Source organism: Malurus melanocephalus, unplaced genomic scaffold, assembly GCF_030028575.1.
Source record: "Malurus melanocephalus ecotype Western Australia unplaced genomic scaffold, MMel_1.1 scaffold_279, whole genome shotgun sequence".
Lineage (NCBI taxonomy): Eukaryota > Metazoa > Chordata > Aves > Passeriformes > Maluridae > Malurus > Malurus melanocephalus.
Genome location: NW_026623511.1, coordinates 238,275 through 258,821, shown reverse-complemented (window position 1 = coordinate 258,821; position 20,547 = coordinate 238,275). Strand labels below are relative to the sequence as shown.

The 20,547-nt window shown below is 59.8% G+C and overlaps 2 protein-coding genes across 5 annotated transcripts; one reads left to right on the top strand and one right to left on the bottom strand.

The window, feature by feature from the left end:
• Positions 1-448: 448 nt before the first annotated feature.
• FCSK (fucose kinase) lies at positions 449-8,173 on the bottom strand. Of its 2 annotated transcripts, XM_057376480.1 has the most exons (22): positions 8,101-8,173; positions 7,845-8,002; positions 7,677-7,727; positions 7,466-7,591; positions 7,273-7,345; positions 6,669-6,994; positions 6,460-6,579; positions 6,137-6,278; positions 5,676-5,803; positions 5,473-5,574; positions 4,820-4,990; positions 4,679-4,746; positions 4,165-4,535; positions 3,711-3,921; positions 3,450-3,616; positions 3,121-3,348; positions 2,846-2,989; positions 2,572-2,691; positions 2,311-2,498; positions 2,028-2,127; positions 1,274-1,497; positions 449-1,092 (listed from the first exon to the last, which is right to left on the bottom strand). In XM_057376480.1, exons 1-22 carry the CDS (start codon positions 8,171-8,173, stop codon positions 976-978), a joined length of 3,408 nt encoding a protein of 1,135 aa, XP_057232463.1. In that variant the 3' UTR covers positions 449-975. The 2 variants fall into 2 exon arrangements, with proteins under 2 accessions (XP_057232463.1, XP_057232460.1); XM_057376477.1 differs by lacking the exon at positions 8,101-8,173 and having other exon boundaries at positions 5,473-5,571; positions 7,845-7,853.
• Positions 8,174-9,086: 913 nt separating this feature from the next.
• ST3GAL2 (ST3 beta-galactoside alpha-2,3-sialyltransferase 2) lies at positions 9,087-20,395 on the top strand. Of its 3 annotated transcripts, none has more exons than XM_057376458.1 (8): positions 9,087-9,167; positions 16,893-17,161; positions 17,237-17,662; positions 17,774-17,967; positions 18,201-18,380; positions 18,563-18,608; positions 18,773-18,892; positions 19,165-20,395. In XM_057376458.1, exons 3-8 carry the CDS (start codon positions 17,330-17,332, stop codon positions 19,336-19,338), a joined length of 1,047 nt encoding a protein of 348 aa, XP_057232441.1. In that variant the 5' UTR covers positions 9,087-9,167; positions 16,893-17,161; positions 17,237-17,329; the 3' UTR covers positions 19,339-20,395. The 3 variants fall into 3 exon arrangements, with proteins under 3 accessions (XP_057232441.1, XP_057232442.1, XP_057232443.1); XM_057376459.1 differs by having other exon boundaries at positions 9,095-9,167; positions 16,831-17,161; XM_057376460.1 differs by lacking the exon at positions 9,087-9,167 and adding an exon at positions 15,918-16,098.
• Positions 20,396-20,547: the final 152 nt, after the last annotated feature.

Below are 20,547 nucleotides of genomic sequence, written 5' to 3'. Positions count from 1 at the left end.
GATGGGGACTGTTCTGCAGAAGAGGAGTGATTTCCTTGGAAAGGTTCTTGGAAAATCACTAGAAAGCCTCTKCAGGAAGTGGGGCTGTGTCCCTGCTGGCTCTGTACAGCTACTCTGTAAATAAACCTCGCTTGGCTGAGCTGCAGTCTCCAGTGCTGTGTTCAGCTGTGGGCCTGGAGGGAGCTGGAGAGATGTGGGACCACAGTTCTGCTCTGCTCCAGTTCTCTTCTACCTTGTGCCAGGGCATGCAGAGGATATTCSTCTCTTGCCTGGCTGCCTCCTGTGGTTGTAGTCCTGTCCTGTCTCCCTTAGCCAGGGCCAATGGAGTGGGATCTGCAGCCCTTGCATGCAGGTTCAGCCATTCCCACCGCTGGAAAGCTTTGCCCACACCTTCCTGTGGAGAGGGAGCAGCCCTGCTAGGGACAGAGTGGCACAAATACATGCTGAGAACAGGCTCTTTTATTCAGACAGACTGCAGGGACTAGTCATTTGCTTTCACTATTCACTATTTCACTGCTGAAACTGCCTCAGGAGAGGGTCTTTATTCCAAATCCAGCTGCATCTATGGTGCAGGAGCATTGCATGTTGAATGAGCAGCTTGGGTCCCTGTTACTGGAAGAGCGGGAAGATTCCTGCTAGAGACAGCATCACAAATGCTAGCTTGTTCCCTTTGGAGAACCATAAAATATGGTGTTAAACCCCAAAATCAGGCTGGAGGTCCTAGCAAACTGTGCCTCCAACAAGGCGACCCACCCAGGGGTAATTTTGCCTGCCTGCACAACTTGTCACAGTGTCTCCAGGCTCTGGCTTTTGGGCAAATAGCAGCACAAAAAGGCCATATTTAGACCTAAGGCACCTACTGGAGCTGGCTGAAGAAACTGCCCCTAAAACAGCARGGATTTCCCTGATTTGGAAGGCAGCTGGGTGCTCTTGGCCCTGGATATCTGCCAGGAAGGGGCCAGGAGGGGAAGACCTTCACACAGCCCTGTCCCCTCCAGGGTGAGCACCATCCTTTGTATCACATTCCACAACCTCCACAGAGAAACCGCCCTTGTCCACTTCGATGCTGTGGATGCTGAAGTTGCCCAGTCCCTAGAAAAAGAGAGTCACAGGTTGGGGCAGGAGCCAGTGAAGGACCCATTCTCACCTCCAAGTCCCAGGGAGGGCATTGGGACAAGCAATCACATCCCATGTGTGATGGGGATAGATGCTCCTCGTGCTCTATATAAAASTGCTGCAAGCTGCCTGCAACAGTGGGGGGCTCACAGCTCACCTCAGTGCTTGCCAGGATCTGGTGCAAAGCCTCTTTCTGCCGAGGGGCTTTGGTTAAGGCGTAAAGGAAGCCACCACCACCAGCTCCAGCCAAGCACTGCCCGTAGACGTAGGGCCGGAGCGTGTCCATCATGCGCCCGACGGCCAGTGGCTCACAACCCGGGGCCATGCACTTCTTCTGCTGCCAGTAGCAGTCCAGGCACTTGCCAAGRAGCAGCAGGTCACCTGCAGAGGAGGGAATATTGCAAATTACTTGTCTTTGTTTCTCACCCAGAGGGCAGAAACATCTCTGCCTCTCCTGCTCAGCACAAGCTAAATTGTGCTTTCTTTTCCCGTTCCTCTCATCTCTGCCTGCCAAGCAGGCAACCCCGGCCTTGTCACGTTGCTGTTTATTTTTAATCCTCCACAGAGGAAGGATTTGCTTGCTTTAATGCTCCAGCTTCCTCTCCACAGCAGCCAAATAAAGCCGCTGCATTGACCAGGCATGGCCCCCAGCCCTGTCACCACTGGCTCACAGAAAACCAACCTGATTCAGCACATCTAACCCTCTTCCTCAAAACCTCTGTTCAAGCCWGAATTTTGAAGGTATTGCCTTCTGAGGGTGGGTTTGGGGGAGGATTAGTGGCTTCTGCAGCTGCAAGAACTTGCATCCCCCAGACTTTTCCCTCTCCAAGATTGCACAGCCTCTCCCCAGGAAAGTTTGTGTTCTTCAGCTGTTTTAAGGGCCAACCTGGCCCAGAGAAGGGGGCTCTCACCTTGCCTCAAGGCCTGGGCACACTCCTCGGCGTTGTTCACCAGCGCATCAGCATTTTGCACGATGGAGGGCAGCCTAGCATACCAGTTCCTCACCACATCCTGCAATAGGCCAGAATGTGCCTGTCACTGTCCTGGCTCTGGCAGCACCTGGGGAAGCAGTGCTGCACCCATAGCCTTGGGTACCAGCTCCCGCTGGGGCTGCACCAGGGAAGGGGGTGGCACCAAAGGCCAGGGGGGAGCAGAGGACGGAGCCTGTGACACCCAGGGGAAGCCAGGTGTTACCTGGAGCAGGTTGCGTGCCAGGCGAGTCTTCCCTGTGTACACCAGCAGCAAATGATCATTCAAGGTCTGGGTAAAACCGTCAGGGACCAGGATTTGCTCCACTTCCACTCTGAGTGGCAGCTGGGCCTTCGACCTCCCGATTTTGATGCCAGGAACGAGCCCACCAACCTGGTCTTGCCAACCACCCCCTGCATGGCAGAGCATTGTCAGCCACTGCTTGGGACCCCCACCTTGTGGGTCAGCTGCTGCCCCAGGCCCTACCTGTTGTGAGCCTCTGCTCCAGGTGCAGCACAGCGTGGATAAGGGACTCAGTGCTGGCAGCCTTCCCTGCTGCTCGGTACAGGGATGCCATCACTGCTCCTGCCAGGATGCTGCTGGTGCCTGMAGGGAGCACAGGTGGGGCCAGGGCAGTGAGGTACCATTGTGTCCCTGAGGGTCAGGGGGCAGCAAGGGGAATGCCCRTCCTGGTGCTGGCAACAGGAGACAYTTCCAGGCACCAGTGAGGAACTGCCCAGCCCTTTCCCTGCAGACCTACCGAGGCCTGACCCGTGGGGCAGCTTGGACCAGGTGTGCACCTCAAAGCCACCCCCAAAGTTCTCCATCAGCTGGGCCCGCAACGGTCTCTGTGAGGGGAACTGCACAACCTGGGTGCAGATAAAAGCAGCTTTGAGCAGGGCTCCTGAAAACAAAAAGGAAATCAAGCTGACACCTGCTGTGCTACCTGCTCCCCCATCTCATTGGCCCCAAAAAGGGCCAYCCCAGCACCAAGGGGACATTGCAAGTACAGGCTGGCAGCTGGTGACACCTCACCTGGTGCATGTGGCTGGCAGTAATCCTGTAAGTGCTCCAGCTCCTGGCACACCAGCTCTGCCACCACCTCACTTGGTGGTGCCCCGCTGAGGCTGACGAGGCGCAGCTCTGGCTGGACAATGCGCCGCACCCGGGCRCCGATGGGCCGGCACCCGTCCACCAGCACGGCCACGTCCACCACAGCCCCGCCGTGCTCGTAGGTGATGGGGGGRGTGTCACTCCAGCCACCTGCCAACATTCACCATCAGCCCCCAGGGGCACCCTGCCTCCCTTTCCCCCAGCACCACAGGGGTGAGACATGGATCATCTGACCAGGGGGATCCGCTCACCAGAGAGGTCCAGGCGGGCTGGACACACCACCTGCACCCAGCGCCCCAATGGTGGCAGCTCCCCCTGTTCCACAGTGACAAACTGGCACGAAGACATCACCGCCTGCCGGACGAGGATCTGCTCGGCCCCCTCATAATGCCGAGCTGCTCTCACCAGCAGAGCAGGCCTGGGACGAGAGGGATGCTGAGCCCACTGCCACATCTCCATGACAGCACCAAAGCCTGGAATGGGGCAGCTGCTGCTTGCCAGCCCAGCCTCACCGGCTCATCCACTTCTGCCGCTCYGCAGCCAGCTTCCGGACACCACCAGCAATGTCCCCGCTCTCCAGGCACCCAAAAGCTGAAGCCCACTCCTTGTTGGCAGCAGGACCGCTCCGCAAGCCCCCTTCCCCTTGTGCCATGCAGCCCAGGACCTCAGCAATACAGGCAAGTGCCCGTGCAGCAATACCAGCGTCGTTGGCCGTGGAGGCAACTAGAAAGTAAAATAAAAGGAGGCTGCAAAGCCACAGCCAGGCTGCAAGTTACCCCAAAACAGGCCACTTCTACCATAAGCTGGCCCTAGGGGAGGACTTGGCATGGCTTACACCCACCCAGGCTTGTCGGATCCCCTGCAGGTGCACCCCACGGGGTCCTGCAATAGAGGGGGATCACCGAAGGGGGTGGGGAGCACTGAAAAGTCCTGATAACCAGAGATGCAGCTCGTGATCCAGCTCACCCTCATCCAGTGTGCCCAGCATGGCCTCGTGGTAGCCCTCGTGGACGGCACTGCGGGCGAGCGGCAGGAGGCTGCAGTCCTGGCGCCCCAGCAGCACCCGCTGTACCTTGCGCTGGCCCTGCAGGAAGAACAGGGCCTGGCGGGTGCCCAGCTCGGCTTCTGTGTCCAGGCAGGGCAGCAGCTCCTGCCAGGACATGCGCCAGGCTGTCCGCCAGCGCGCCAGCTGCTCACTGGCCACCGTGGCTGGGCTCAGCAGCCACAGCACATCCTCCAGCCCCAGAGCCTCACGGGCGTGCAGCACCGGGAAGAGCCGGGCGCTGAGCAGGCAGCGGCTCCTCCGTGGCGTCTCRGCATCCCAAAGGTCTCCTTCCCTGATGGAGGGAGAGCCCATCAGCACTGCCCTGGGGCTCGAGGACACCTTCTATGAGAGCAGCTGGAATGCAGGATAGGTTGGGGTGGCCATRACGCCTCCAGGAGCTGGGCCTCCTGTCCCATCCTGACACGCGGCACCTACCGTATGCCCGTCCGTCGGAAAAACTCAGCCCAGGACACATTCAGGTAGGTGGCCTTTTCCACAGGGCTCTGCAGGGGCACAGAGGGGCTGGTCACACCTTGGCTTCTCTTGGAGCCTCGTGCCACCTCACTGCCCCCGYACCTGCCAGTCGTCAAGGCGGCCCGTGAGAGTGAACACGCGGCAGGGCAGGTCACGCAGCTGCACATGGTGGCCCTGCAGGACAATGTCACGCAGGGKACAGCCCCGCAGGGCTGGTGAGGAGCCCACGTTGAGGCCGGAGAGGAGGCAGCCAGGACCGATCTCCAGGGGACCCTGAGGAAGAAGCAGCAGGGCCCAGAGTGGCGTGACTGGACCCCCAAACCAGAGCCAAATCCTGACCTTGGAAAAGGAAAACCAGCCTGAGAGACAAGCTGGAAACCACCCTGAGAGACAAGCTGGAACCAGCACAAGCCAAGTGGCAGTACATAATTCTGTCACAAGGATGCAGAGACATGGACTACAGAAATGCAGGCCAGAAGACAGCCTCCAGGGCTCACAGCCATAAACAGAGCCCTCAAAGGAAAGGGTATGCCCTGGTTCATAGCTTGGGACAGCCCAGTGGTGACAGCCTTGTCCCCTTCTTTGCGGAGGGTGACAGCCACCAGGATGCCCAGCACAGCCAAAAGGTAGCCCCAAAGAGGAAAGGCACCCCAAATCTCATAGCTGTGGTTTTTCCATCYTAGGCAGCAACACATCATCCTGCTGCCCATTCAGAGCACTGGGAGCCATGGGTCACCCCCATCTTAATCATGTACCTGGAGGTGACAGTGCTGGACAACACTGCCAGCTGCCAGCTGCACGGCTCCTTCCAGCAGGCAGTTGGTGACTGAAGAGCCATCCTCCAGGAGACAGGGCTGCTRCCAAGGGACAGAGAAATGTGGGACCAGGGTCTGGGCACACAGCCCAGAGCAGCCCCCAAAAAATGCACATGAACAAGGCTGGGGATGGAAGGACATACATCCACGTGGGAGTGGGCTGTCTTGCAGAAGTGGAGGTGGCTGGCAGAGCCAGGCAGGAGAGTCAGGCTGCGGATGTGGTCGCTCGCAGAGGTGGTCATGTARTCATAGGAGGCGTTGGGGATGCAGGCTGGGGGGGAGTGGGAGAACTTTCAGCACATMCCCAAAAAATGTGGGTGTGTCTGACACTCATGTGAGCCAGGCTGAACATCACCATTTGAGAGGGGGGGGGAATAAAGAACTGGGGACCCACAGCTGTGGGGAGACACAGRTGACTRTCAAGCCCTGACCACCCCATCTCTYTCCATGCAGGGGAAGAGGGCCCAGGAATGGGTGACATCACACACACTCACTACAGCAGAGAATCAGAATGGCTGGGGTTGGAAGKGACCTTAAAAGACCACCTAGTTACAACCCCCTGGGCAGGGACACTTCCCACTAGAAGTTGGAAGGAAACACTCACCCATGCTAAGAGGGAAGCCACGGAGAGCTGTCCACAGCACAGAGCGGGCACTCCTTATGCTGGCATCACCACCACCCTTCACAAAATCCTCCTCTGTCACCCCCCCTGCCATGCACAGCACGATGTCGAAGAAGAGTGACAGCTGGGGAGAGAAGGGACTTGTTGCGTCCAGCCATCCTGAATCCCAGGCTGCTGCTGGATGCTCCCTCCCACTACCTCTCCCACYCAGATCTGGCAGTGGGGGAAAAAGCAGACCCTTCAGAGATGCCCAGCAGTGACACCTGTGTGGCAAAGGGTCCTGTCCCCCACAGTGGGGCTGTCACCTGGATGGGTGGTGCCCCCGAGTCCAGTCCCATGTAGGTGCAGGCATCCAGAGGAGGGATGACATGGGTGGCCAGAAGCTGCTCAGCAGCATCCGAGGAGAAGAAAACAATCCCRCAGACCTGCCAGGGCACATCAGGGCTGAGGCTCCAGCTGTGGTGACACAAGGGACAGGGCTGGCAGGGTCACCAATGCCTGAGTCGTGCCATACCAGTGGGACAGTGCCATCCRGCCCTGCACACTGCTGGATCTGGGCGTCCGAGCCTTTGTAGATGATGTCACGCACCAGCCTCTGGGAGCAAAACCACCCCAGTGAGCTCTTCAGGGAACCCCAAGCCAAGCACCACAGCAGTGCTGGGACCTCAGCATCCAAGGGATCAAAGAACTGGGGGTCCCAACACCTCCAAGGGATGCCTCTTGAAGGGGGAGCTGCCCCAACCTGCTCATTGGCGAGGTAGACCCCATGGTTCCTGGCATATGCGGGGCTCCCAGGCACTGCGATCACTCGGACGCCCTGGAAGCCGTCCCAGTTGATCCCTGGTGGGAGGGACAGAGACCAGTGCCCACTGGGACACTGGTGTACTCACACTGGGCACAACTGCCTAAAAATCTGGGCCACAGCAGAGGAAGTGGCTACAGCATCCAGCCTTGGCCACCTCACTGAAGGGCACAATGGATGCTCCCAGCCATKCACAGGACAGCAATATCTGAGCATCCTCGGGGGAACACAGCATAGGCTGAATCAACTGTGCTGCTGGTGAAGAACCCTGTCCCAGGCCAAAGCAAGTGCTGGAAGCAAGGCTGGTATCACTCACCTGGTGTTGAGGGCACGGTGAGCAGCATGTCAGTACTGCAGACCCAGACGCCGGGCGGGGAGCCCACACAGAGCTGCCAAGAGAAGGAGCACATTCCCAGGGATGGCAGGGAAGGAGCCCAGGAACCCAACACTGYTCCCATCCTGCTGGGAATCGAACCCTCCCCCAGGGCCCCATCCCAGGCGACACAGACCCGGTGTGTCATGGTCCCCAGCAGGCTGTCCAGGTTGCAGACCAGCGCTTCAGCTGGAGCGCCAGGCTCCTCTGCGGGCAGGCAGGTGAAGGCACGGCCGCAGTCATCGAAGGAGAAGTCGCGGCCCTGGTGGGACGGAGAATACGGGGGGTCACCCGGAGGGAGGGGATGCAATGCAAAGTCCCATGCTGGGCTGCAGGTCGGCTCTCACCATGTGCAGGATGAGGATTCGAGCGTCCCTCAGSACGTCAGCGGTCACCACCTGGGAGAGGACAGCAGGGGACAATCAGTGGGGACAGGACAGACACCCCCCCTCACTTTCGGCGTCCCCTCCTCACTTGCAGCCTCCCCGCGCCCACCAGARGCCGTCATCTCTCACCGTGCATCCGGCCCGGGCGCTGAGGTGCTCGGCCGCCACCAGCAAAGCGTTCAGGGTGGCACCGCCGCTGCCCAGGCGGGCCCAGGGGTCTTCCACAGCCAGGAGCAGCGCGGGGGGGCGCGGGCCCAGCCCGCCCCGCAGCCGCCGCACCTCCAGCTCTGCCAAACGAGAGGCGTGCAGCGCTGAGAGCCAGTCCCGCCACGCCGCCGCGGCGGGCAGGGAGGGAGGAAGGGAGAATGGCCGCCCCGCCACTTGCCTCGCTGCAGGGCGGACACACCGCCATGGTCCCGCCGGCAGGTGAGGAGAAGAGCGCTCCACTCCACAGGCATGGCCACCCGCTCCGCCCCCAGCCTGGAGCCCGGGGTATGCTGGGAGAGTTAGTCCAGCACCCGCAGCTGCACCGGGGCGCCCGGCGCTGAGGAACTACGACTCCCAGCATGCACCGCCCGGGGCACGAACGCCTTAAAGGCACAGCGCACCCCTGTGATTCTTCTCCCCCTTCTCCCGTCTGGGGGGCTTGCAAACGGGGAATGGGGTTTGACGTTTTCTGCCCTAAAATGGGTCTCGACTGCCGTACGCACCCCTAAGTGCCCTGGGTCATCCTTGTCACGAGTCCAGCTCCTCGCAGGGTTCTCTGCAGAGAGGAGGAGTGCCCGGGAGRTGGGCGCTGGTGTCGGCTCCCGGTGAATGTCAGGGTGAGTGCCCGGTGGGTGCTGGGGTGCGCTCGGAGTGGGTGCTGTGGGATGCCGATGCACTGTGGTGGGTGCCGGGATGSGTGCAGGATTGGGTACCAGGGAGGGTAGCGGGAGATGCTGGCGCTCCAGGTGGGCACGGAGGTGGATGACGGGGGATGGGTACTGGGGTGCCCATGCCCGGAGATGCCCGTGAGCCGGATGGGCACCGGGATGGATACTGGGGTAGGTACCGTGTTGAGTATTGGTTTGGGTACCGGGGGCGTTCAGGAGGTTGCCGATGCGCCGGGTGGGTACCTGGGTGGATCCCGATGAATGAGTACCGGGGCCTGGGTACCGGGGATACCGATGCTGGGCACCAGTCTGGAGGGCACCGATGTGCCGGGGTGAGTCCCGGGCTGGGCACCGCGGTAATTCCCGAGATGCCGGTAGGGAGGGTGGGCGCAGGCGGCCCCTCTCGTTTCCTACAAGTCCCACAAGCCCCGCCAGGAGGCCCAGGACTACATCTCCCAGCCTGCCCGGCCCGATCCCCCCGCCCTGCACGGCACGGCACGGCCCCGCACGGCGCGGAGGGCGGTGGCGGCGGGGCCCGGGTGAGCCCGGCGGWGGGGCCATGCCGGAGCTGAGCCAGGTACGGCGGCGGAGAGCGGGCCCGAGGCGGGAGGTGCGGGCACGGCCCGGCTCGGCTCGGGGTGCCGGTGCCGGGGAGGCGGCGGGGGTAGCGGGCGGCGGAGGGGAGCGCGCCCGGGAACTGCCCCGGTGCTGCGGGCTGGTCCCCGTGCTGGGAGCTGGCCTCGGGGAGCATCCACATGGGATGCGTTGGGTTCATCTCCGGTGTAGTRGGTCCGGTTGCTGATCCCGGTGCTGAGTGCAGATCCCGGGGCTGGGTGAAGGTCCGGGGGCTGGGAGCATCCAGCCGGCATGGAATGCTGAACAGCCCCGGGAGGATGTGCTGTCCCCTATCCAGGGGCAGGTCCGGGTTCTGGGTGCTGGTCCCGGTGCTGGGTGCTGGCTGCCGGGAGCCTCCGCCCGGTTGAACTGGGTTCAGACCCAGGACGTTGCACTGGTCCGGAATGCTGGCCCGGCCCTGGGGTGCGGTCCCCAGGGAGGATGTGCTGGCCCCAGCCGCGGGGTGCAGCTCCGGGGGGCAGCTCCGGGATGCTGCCCGGGGAGGATGTGCTCGCCTCRGGGAGGATGCTGGCCCTAGCAGGGGTGTCGGGGCTGGGGCTGGTGGAGCTGCTCCCCTCCAGCCGTATGCCCTGGGATGTTGAGGGCAGAGCCGGGGGACCAGGGTGGGAGGGCTGTCTGCGTGTGGCCCCAGCCCTCAGCGGTGCCAGTGTGCGTGGACAGTCCCTCAGCAGCACTGTGACACATGGCTCCGTGACACACGGCATCCATTGCTTGGGTAGTGGCAGCCAGGATTTCACAAACAGCTTGAGCATCCCTGGGGACAGGGTAGAAAACTGTGTCACCGAGCAGGGGATGTCCCTTGCCTGCTTCTGTGTGTGTGTGGAGGGCACTGTCGCGGGTATTGGTGTGAGATCTCATCGCTGTGCCTGTTCCAGTGTTTCAGGTGTTTCCCTGGCTGAAGCACGGCTGCCAGAGCGGGATTGATGCTGGACCCCGTATTTCAGGGCCTGGCAGTTCAAGGGGTCCCTGCACGCACGGGAGTTTCATGTGCTACCAGTGCAGGAGGAAGTGAAGGTTTTGCTCGGGCTCCAGCTGCAGAGTCAGAGTACTTATCCCAAAGTTCCCAAATATTTYCCCAGAGTGACGGCTTCCCATCCCAGCAGCAAAATAGTGGGGGGAGGATGGCACTCGGGCAGCGTCCAAGCTCAAACTGGAGGAAGGGCCACRTCCCCACCTGCTGCCAACAATCACAAAACAGGGCTAGGGGGAACCAAATCACACCAAACCCCAAAACTTGCTGAGCCTCCCTCCAGGAAGACGTGTGGGCTTCGAGCCGGTGAAGGCAGTTTTGTCCGGCATTATCTCTGGCTCTCCTTTCCCCAGCCGCCCCGGTCRCATCGTGGCCAAGGCGATGAGCGCCAACGGGAACTTCCTCCGCGCTCTGGGCTTGCTTTTCCTTTCTTCCTTTTTCCTCCCCTGCTATCAGAAGCAAAAGTCGCGGCCGCAGCGGGAGGGGCGGGCTGGGGGGTGCTTTGCCCGCTCCCCCCGCTCCTTGCCCATCTGTCTGTCTGTCTGTCTGTCTGTCCCCATCTGGCAGCGACAGCGGCCCCGCTGCCGGTGGTGTGCGGCATCTGCCTGTCACAAGCGCTGCCCTCTCCTCCCAGGAGCTCATGGCGGTTCTCGGGAACGGCTCCGCTCACCGCCCACGCCCCGCCGGCGCCGGAGGCAGCAGGGAGAGCGGGCAGGGAGAGCCCCGGCAGCCGCATGCTGCGGGAACGCTTCAATTTTCGTGCCCAAACAAGCCCCGAACCGCCTCTTTTGGGGGAAAGGCTCCGGTGGCACTGAGGGCTCGGTGGTTTTGCTGCGGGCTCTCGGCACGCCGGATGCCGCCCAGTTGGGCACGGCCGAGGTCCCGGCAGATCAATCGTTTTCTTCTCATCCGGTTGCATTTGGTTTTTGCACGATTGTAAGCTGCTAATTGCTCTCCAGTGGCTTGGCCGGCTTCAGCGCTTCTTCATGAGCCAGGATTTATCGGAGCCTGCCTGACTCCTGGGGCTCGGGATGTGATGGGAGGGGCTGGGAGCATCCTCTCCCTGCCCTGCYGGGCTCTGCGCCGGGCTCCAGGGCATCTCTTGCCTTCATGTCGTTCTTTGCCGTCAGCACCTTCCAAAAGCTTTCTTTGAAAGTGCAAGTGATTTGGGTCCCAGCTCCAAGGCAAAGTTCCCAAAGATACCTCCAAAACTGCACATGGATGAGTGGAGAAAATATATATATATACATATATATATATATATATATATATATATATATGCATGCGTGTTGTGATGCTTAGTTTTCTTTTTTTCTTATGGGATGGATAGTTCAGTGTTTGAGCAATAAAATAACACCCTCAACAGTTGCTGTTGGGAAACCAGAACAAGCGGCAGTCACTTTGCTCCAGGTGCCACTGTGTCCCCAGCAAAGGACTTTTGATCTGCAGCAGTAATTGGGCTAATTAGGAAGCTGCAAATGCTCCCCCTTCTCCCCAGGTGTCTGAGCAGAGCCCCAGCAAGTGGAGAGAAGGAGTCAGGGCCCCCGCCAGTGGAACTGCTCTAATTTTGCATTTAATGGGAGYTCTTGGCTGTAACTGGGCTGTGCTGGGATTTATGCCCTCCGGCCTKGGGAGCCTTTCGTAACTTCCCTGCAATGAAATCTCGTAGGTGTGATTTCCCAAACGAGTTCAAGGTCCTCTCAGAGCTGCCTGCAGGCGGAGAAAACCTGGATGGCTTTATAGGGCCACYCACAGTTTGCAGTTGTGATTTTGGGCTGTGCCCCTGGGGAGAGAGGGCTGCTGTGGGTACAGCACCCACCAACCAGACCCCAAAAGACAAGAGAGAACCTCTGGGTTTCCACTGCCTCCCATCCTCAGCGCTGATGGGACTCGGGGAGGAAGACAGGAAAGTGTAGGGGGGCCCCGTGTCCCTGCTCACCTTCCCTGGGCAGAGGGCCACAACCGGCAGTGGCTGCAGCACTTYTTGGTGAGCATCTGCCTGCCCTGCACTCCTGCACATATTTTCCTGGTGAGGCATGAAGCTAACGGGTCCAGGCTGTAAAAGTAGTGGTGCAGGGGAAGTAGTTCCTTCCCAGCCGGGGGCGGGGAGGCTCGGGGTGCTGCCGGATGCTGGTGGTGAAAGGAGAGCAGGGGCCCTGCCTTTCCTTGTGTGCCTGCGGTGTGGCCACACGTGCACAGGCAGCTGAGGCTGCTTCAGGGCTGTCTGTGGGATGCAGCCCCGCTGCAGCAGGCAGGGAGGGGGACAGGGACCAGGCAGACCCTGCTGACCCCAGCCTGTGGCTGCAGGATGAGATGGAAATATGGCCAGCAGCGGGGGGCTGGCTCCCCATGGGGCCAGATGGCTTTGAACTGGGGTGAGGATGGGAGAGAGAAGTAGGCAGTGATGGGGGACAAGCCCTGGACACCTCCTCCTCCGTTCTGCTGGGCTTGTTGGCACCCCCACCTGCTAGCCAGCCCCAAACCTGGCTGCTCGGTGGGACTCAGCTTGGTGGCACCTGGTGTGGAGTGTGATCCAAGGGCTCAGTGGTACCTCAGCTGGTGGTACTTGAGTTGGTGCAAACTGAGGCCAGTTAAGGGTGCAAGGCAGCTGGGCTGGCRCTGTCCCTCAGTTCCACAGGCATTCAGGATCTGGAGTAAGAATCRCACTGCCCTCCCTGCCTCTCCTGCCTCTAGGAGGGAGCTGAGCATGGCAAGGCCGTGCTGTGAATGTGGCCTTGTGCTTATCAACACCCCTGGAGTGCAGGGGGCAGAGTGCCCTCTTCCCCAGAGCATCCTGGTGAGAGCCAGAGGGGCTGGCAGAGGATGGGGGAAGCAGCACTGGTGAATGGCCGAGCTGTGTCCCTTCTCAGGGACAGGGACATCAGCCACAGGCAGGCACACATGGCTGGCTGATCCCAATGGAGCTGTGAGTGTGAGCTGCAGGGATGGACATCTGCCTCRGCTGCTTCTGCCAGTGTGAGTTTTGGGGGCAGAATGCCCACCCAGCATGGCCCCGTCGGGCTGGAGCAGCTCCCTGAGGTCCCACTGCAGTTCAGCTGAGGGGTTTGGGATGGTGCTGGACCAGTCCCTGCAGGCCCATCCACCAGCGAGGGTGGGAGCATTTCATTATTTCCTCACTCTTGGCACTCCCCTGCACCCCTGAATCCCATAGGAAATGGCCTCAGCATGGCTGGCTCTGTCCCAGCTCTGTGCTCTTTCCTGGCCCTATCCCAGCACTGAGGGATGAGCCTGAAATAACCCCTCTGGAGGCCAGACCCAAGGAAAGGCTGGAATTGCTGYCGTTGGCAGCCAGAGGCGCAAGAAGAGTTTAAAACATGGGAAACACAATTAAGTTGGCTCCATTAGCTGATTGAGCTGGCTGATAAGAGTGTGATTAATTAAAAGGATGAAGARTAAGTTACCAGGTCCTCGCTGCTGTCAGGATGTGGCGATGGCTTAACTCATGAAATTGGCTTCTTAGTACCTGGTGCTTGTCTCCTGCTGGCTGTCAGTCCTTCAGGGCATCACCTGGGCAGGGACAAACATCCTGGTGCCAGCACTGGGGCTGCTCCCCGCTCCCTCTCCCATCCAGCATGTAGGGAGGAAAAAAATTCAAGAGGAAAATATAATCCCAGTGGATGGGTGAAGCMAGAAAGGACCTTCTTAATTAACTGCACTTCTCTGGCCAAGCCTTGGCTCGGCTCTGGAAGCCCAGTGATGCAGAGGGACAGGGTATCGTCCCTCGCTGTGCTGCCCCCGGCAGGTTCCCGCTTGCTGTTCCGAGCTAACGCGAGCTGACGGCCCCATGGAGGAGAGCGGCTCCCTGGCACTCTGCCCGAGGGCTGCAACCTCTGGCAGTGCTTGGGCCATGGGCAAAAGGAAATCTGAACGCTTTTATGAATTTCTGTAGTAATCCAGCTCCCTGAAGTCGTGCCTGAAACAAGGACAGGTCACCACTCGGTGTTTCTGCCTGGCTTTGAAGGAGGTGRGTGAAACTCAACTCACGTCCACTCCTTTCCTGTCAAAAAAACCCAACCCTAATTCTCAGGTTTTCCACCCATGACAGAGATGCCAGTCCAGTCCAAAGGGTCCCTGTGTGMTGCCCTCTCCTCCAGCTGCAAGAGCCATGGCACCACTGTGGAACTCATTGGTGATGTCCCTGCAAAGGGATCTGGGATGAGTAGCACCTGATCACCCAGGATTGCATTTCCCGAAGATTCCTGGGGGAATTTTCATCCAATCATCCTTGGAAACAACAGCAGACAGTGCTGCCACTGCTGCTCCACTGCCCTTCTCTCCCAGCCCYAAACAGGGTGACATCCCATCTCCCAGGTGATGGCTCCTTCCTTTGCCCACCYTGCCATTTACTGGCATGGAAATTGGTGCCAACAACCTCAGGACATCTTGGGAATGAGCAAACAAAGCCAATGAGACCCAAAGATGCCGAGTGGGGATGTACTCGATGGCGTTTTGTCTGTGACAGGCAAGGGACAGGCATCCTCCAGGCCCTGGGGCTGTCGGTCACATCGTTCCAGCACTCATCCTGAAATGAAAGATTATACGATTGGAAAAAACCATCCACCTGTAAAAGCAGCACAGCAATTTGCCAGGACCTTTTAATAGCCTCGCTTCATTATCTCCTGCAATCAAAGAGAAACTTGTGTTTGATGAGTACACGGTCCTCAGGAGACAATTTGGGATCCTGGGGATGTATTTGGGAAGGGAAGGGTATTTCAAGTGGCGWCTCTGAGTTGCTCACCACAGGAGAAATCCTGGAATCCCTTGTTATTTTAAGCAGGAAACACCAAGATCTGGTGGAAAAACTCCTGTAAGTGGGATTTTGTTTGTGGAGGGGGTTGGATTAGGGTTGGGCAGRGAGTCCATGGATATTGCTGGGATATTTTTGTATGTTTGGGTGTCCTGTCCCTGCCGGGGGCTGTAAAGACCAGTGCAGATGGAAATAGCTGCCAGCTCCTGCTAGGAAAATGATGACTCAAACCAGCCGCTGGGATTTAAGGCTTCTTTTACCGCGCATGAGCTGGGCTGGAGGGGGGTTGTCCCCCCGCTGTGGTCGGGGGCAGCTCCAGGAGGCCCCAGGATGGGGGCTGCACCAAATGTGCTCCAGATGGTGACAGGGCTGGGTTGCATCAGGCAGGACCAGGCTGGGCTGGGGAGCCGGAAAGGGATTTMCCCCCTTTCACCAGGAACAAAAATAACACAAGCACGTGATAGCTCATTTCCTTTAGCCTTTAAAAAACCCCGTGGGATGGTGAGCAGCAGGAGCAGGGGAAGGGGATCAGCCTATCCTGTTGGTGGCCCTGCCATATCACAGCTGAAAAAAGAATTGCCTTTACCTCTGAATCTTTCCAGCGTTTTGCATCTGGTGTGGGGGGGGGAATGTTACAGCTTTTTACTGGCTTTATCCCAAACTCCCCTAAACGCAAACCCTCTGTTTAACAACCATCCTGCTTTTTCTGCTGGCAGCAGCCCAAGGAACTGGTTGCAGTCACTGCTGGCCGTGCGTGTGCCATGTAGGCGTGTTAAAATTCCCGGACAGAGCCCGGGAAAACACTTGAACTGGGATGTGCCTTCGGTTTTTGGCTCTTTCCTTTGAAGACTGATCTCGCTTGAATAAATATTTGACAAGGGGTTAATGATTTGATCAGGAGGCATCCGTGCCTGGCAGTGACACGGGCTGAGAGGCGACTCTGGGGTCTATGATCTCCTTCCATCCCAGCAAGGAGSTTTTTGGGGGTTWAGCAGTCTGTTCCTGGAAAGCAAGCCAGCGTCTTCCAGAAGATGTTTTTTTCCTAGGAAAGAGGCATCCTGGTGCCTGCCAGCTCCTAATTAGCGCTGCCGGCCTCGGCGCTGGTCTAATTGGGGCCAGGGCTGAGCCGTAGAGGTGATGCCTCTGCAGGGTTTGGCTTTGGGGCGGGGTCACCCCCTCCCCAAAAGGCCTGGMGGGGAGTTCATGCCTCCAACCTCCTGGAATTCTGGATCCTCCCCCAGCTCAGTTAAAAGGGGATTCTTTTCAGCCTTTTTTTTGTAAATTTGGCCGAGGAGCACGGTCTGGCTTTGTCCCCCCCGGCTCGGGGGGCTTGGCCGCTCCTCCCGTCCCTCTCGGGGCGCAGGCGCCAGCACCTCTGCCCTGGCTATTTTTACCCACCAGGATCACGAGCGAGCGAGTGACCTTCCCCAAGGGACGCTGCCACTCGGGGGGGTCACAGTCGYCAGCTCGGTCCCCGGGGTGTCCGTCAGGCTGCGGAGCGGCTGTTTCCCGGCTGGCTCGGCGGCGGCGGCAGCCGGCRAAGAGGGTTCTGGAGGGGCTGCTTATAGCGTGATAGAGAAAGAGAATTGAGCCTACAGAAAGGAGCCGCTTGTTTGGCTCCGGAGGCGAGTTCATGGCTGAGCCTTTGTCTGGCAGAGACAGGGAGGGCACAGTCCGGRAGCTGCTGGGAGTTCCCCAGGCGCGGATAGCGATGCCGGCATCTCAGCTCCGTCCGCACACTGCGCTTGCTTGTCCCCTCCGGGGACRGCTCATACTTGCAGCCCCGCGCTTGGGACGGGCTGGGAGGCATTTTGGGGCGTTCAGTGGGGAATAARCTCCTCAGCATCCTCCTCCTGCTCTGCGCAGCCCCCCGGCTCCGCTGTCTGCATCGCCACCTCTTGACCCGCCGTCCCTCGTTCCCGCTGCAGGCCGGTGTCGTGGCGGCCGTGTTCCCGAGCCAGCGGCCGAGGGCAGCGTGCCAGCGGATCAGCTAAAGCCCGGGGATGATGAGCACCGTCGCAGCTGAGCGCCAGCCGGGGCCGGGACCTGGAGGAGCCGCCGGGGCGCGGTGCCGCGGCTGAGGCGGGTGCGCCGAGCGCTGCCGGACCCCTCAGCCGCCGCTCCGGCCCGGCACGTGGAGCCACCGGGGGCCATCGCCGCGGCCGGACAAGGCGGATGGAAAGCTGCAGCCCAGCAGGTATGAGCCCSTTGCGGTGGGTCCCGGGAGGCTCCATATCCCCCACACCGGTAGTTACAGCTCTCGTTCCCGCAGGGAGCCTCGCTGGCCGGCTGACGCCCTCCCGCGCCCTATGCCCGCGCCCTGTGCCGGAGCGGGCGCCGTCCCCGGCTCAGCCACCCGCCGACCATGAAGTGCTCGTTGCGCTTCTGCTTCCTCTCGACCGCCTTCCTTCTCGTCTTCGTCATGTCCCTCCTCTTCACCTACTCCCACCACAGCATCGCCTACCTGGACCCCGGCGGGCTGGGCGGCATCCACCGGGTGAAGCTGGTCCCGGGCTATGCCGGGCTGCAGCGGCTCAGCAAAGGGGGGCTGTACCCCCGGGGCTGCGCCTGCCGCCGCTGCCCGCCCGAGGAGCCCGGGGCCACCGACTGGTTTGACGGGCGCTATGACGGCGCCGTGTCCCCGGTGTGGACCAAGGAGAACATGGACCTGCCGCCCGACGTCCAGAGGTGGTGGATGGTGAGCGCAGGCRTGGGAATGCCATGATGTGCTCTGGCACAGGGGGCACGGGTTTCTCCTCCACCATCAAGGAGGGGGGCGCTGGCTGATTCCCCCCTTTGCTCCTTGTAGATGCTGCAGCCCCAGTTCAAGTCCCACAACACCCACGAGGTCCTGAGCAAGCTCTTCCAGATCGTGCCRGGCGAGGATCCCTACCGCTCCCGTGACCCACGCCGCTGCCGCCGCTGCGCCGTGGTTGGCAACTCAGGCAACCTGCGCGGCTCTGGTTACGGGCCAGAGATTGACAGGCACGACTTCGTGATGCGGTGAGGGCCAGAGAGCACTGCCAGGGACCTGCCCACCCGGGCGGCACAGAGACACGGGGTGATGCTGGCACCACTGGGCTCTGGGATGAGTGGGACTGAGTCCAGCCCTGCCACCCTCCCTGGGTGGGAAACTGCTGCTTGGCAGCATTCAGCAGCTCTTGGGGGACATCTCTGTTATCTGCAAGGCACAGGGGTTTGGGAGGATGGTGTCATCCTCCCTGCTCTCTCCCCAGGATGAACCAGGCTCCCACGGTGGGCTTTGAGGGCGATGTGGGCAGCCGGACCACRCACCACTTCATGTACCCCGAGAGTGCCAAGAACCTGCCCGCCAACGTCAGCTTTGTGCTYGTGCCCTTCAAAACCCTGGACCTGCTCTGGATCGCCAGTGCCCTCTCCACGGGCCAGATCAGGTTGTAAGTACCTGGTGGGCACTGGCAGTGCCAGGCTGGTGGCTCACCTAGCTTGAGGACAGCTCCCCTGGGAACACTGAGGATTCATCAGTTTTTCCCTCTCAGAGAATTCCTTTGGTAACTCAGGCTGGAGTTGGGGGCGTGAGACCCCCAAGAGCTCACCTGCCTCTCCACTCTTTTCCCAGCACATACGCACCTGTGAAGCCTTTTCTGCGTGTGGACAAAGAAAAGGTATGTGAGGCTCATCCCTCCCACTGCCATGAGCACCTGTATGGCCATGGCACCATCACCCCATCCCCATCATCCCCCAGGGTTCCCAGTGCTCCTTCACAGGGTGCTGATACCAAAGGGAGCATGGCTGGAGCTCCTGTGCTAACCCCAGTCTGTCCTCCCAGGTGCAGATCTACAATCCTGCCTTCTTCAAGTACATCCACGACCGCTGGACGGAGCACCACGGGCGCTACCCCTCCACTGGCATGCTGGTGCTCTTCTTTGCCCTCCATGTCTGTGACGAGGTAGGTGATGGCTCCTTCAGCTCCTGGCTTGCATGGAGTGGGTTTGCTGGGATCCTGAGCCCTRCAGGGTTAAGGGAGGAGGTGGATTRTTTGGGTCAAAGAAGTCACTTTGGTTGCCTGACACCACAGTGATGGGCACCCTTGCAGTGGGGGGAGGCTGTGCAGAGGGATGGGCACCTTCAAAAATCCCCCCAGGGTGCAGGGGGTGCTGAGACAAGGGTGTCCCCAGCCTGGTGGGGGGTTCTTGCTCACTTCCTCCCTTGCTGCTGCAGGTGAACGTCTTTGGGTTYGGTGCTGACAGCCGGGGGAACTGGCACCACTACTGGGAGAACAACCGCTACGCCGGGGAGTTCAGGAAGACGGGGGTGCACGATGCCGACTTCGAGGCACACATCATCGAYATGCTGGCCAAAACCAGCAAGATCGAGGTTTACCGGGGAAACTGAGGGCTGAGCCTCCGGCTCCCTGCTYTGCCAGGTCCTGCTGCCTGCGGGGACAGAGGGTGAAGGTCTCCCTGGTGGCCTCGGGCGACGAGCGCCGGATGGGCAGCGCAGCTCCGCGTTGCTGACAGAGCCACCCCGGTGGCATTTGGTGCCTCCAGCAGCCAATCAGGTTCAGAGCTAAAGGAGACTTTTTGCTTTTTTTTTTTAATTATAATTATTATTATTATTAAGAAACCCAGCTGAGAAAGGATTTATAAACACAATCAGTGACTGACCAGGCGGCAGGGGCGGCCGCCTTGCATCTCTCTACAGTCAAACCAAATGCTGCTCTTTTTAAAACAAGACAACCCCCCCGCCCCGAAGCYGTGTGACTTTGGGGAATCCCTCGAGCGTCGTGTCCGGGACGAGGTGGCTGAGGGAGCTGTGGYGGCTGCGCAGCCTCACCTGTGGAACCAGCTGCTTCTTTTTTCCTTTATTTTGGTGTTTTTCTTTTACCCACCTGGGGCAGCTGATGCTGTAGTTTCTCCAGGGAAGGCTCCTGGTACAGGGGAAGGTTCCAGCGCACAGATCCATGGTGGGATGCCAGAAACTGCAGGAAGCCAACCATCATCGATGCTCTGCTGCAGGCTGCCAACTGCTGGCACAGCTGTGCAGGGAGATTGAAGAAGAACCCTACCTTTGGGGCCCAGCAATCCCTGTTCTTCTACCTGATGACTGGGGAAGGGTAGGACAGATTTCGGGAGTGACTGTACAGAGGCAGCTAAGAAATCTACAGGAGTAGCAGCCTGGTTCCTCTGGCTGAGCTCTGTGAGCACTTGTAGGATGCTCAAGGGGTTGTGGGATGCAGCAGGGTCAAGGAGAAAGGATTTCCTTTGCTTTCAGGCTGAGAAAAAACAGATCAGAGATTAGTGGTGAGTGAACTGTGCTTTYGGTTTTGTGTTGCTCTAAACAGCTCTGGTGAGAAGCTGAAATCCCAAAGTCTTTGCTCCGTTTGCCACAGTGGCGCTTGGTTTACACCAGTCTGGTACAGCCGGTGCCCTCAGGGTCCCCAGGGCTGCCCAGGCTGCCTATGACACAGGGTGGGCAGATGCTGAAAGAAACTGCCTCCCCAGAGGTGTCATTAAAACCACTTTCTTTGGGTCAGACAGGTGGGTGGGGTCTTTTTAGGAGATGTTGAAAAGCTCAAGAAAAAGGCAACCATGGAAAAGATCC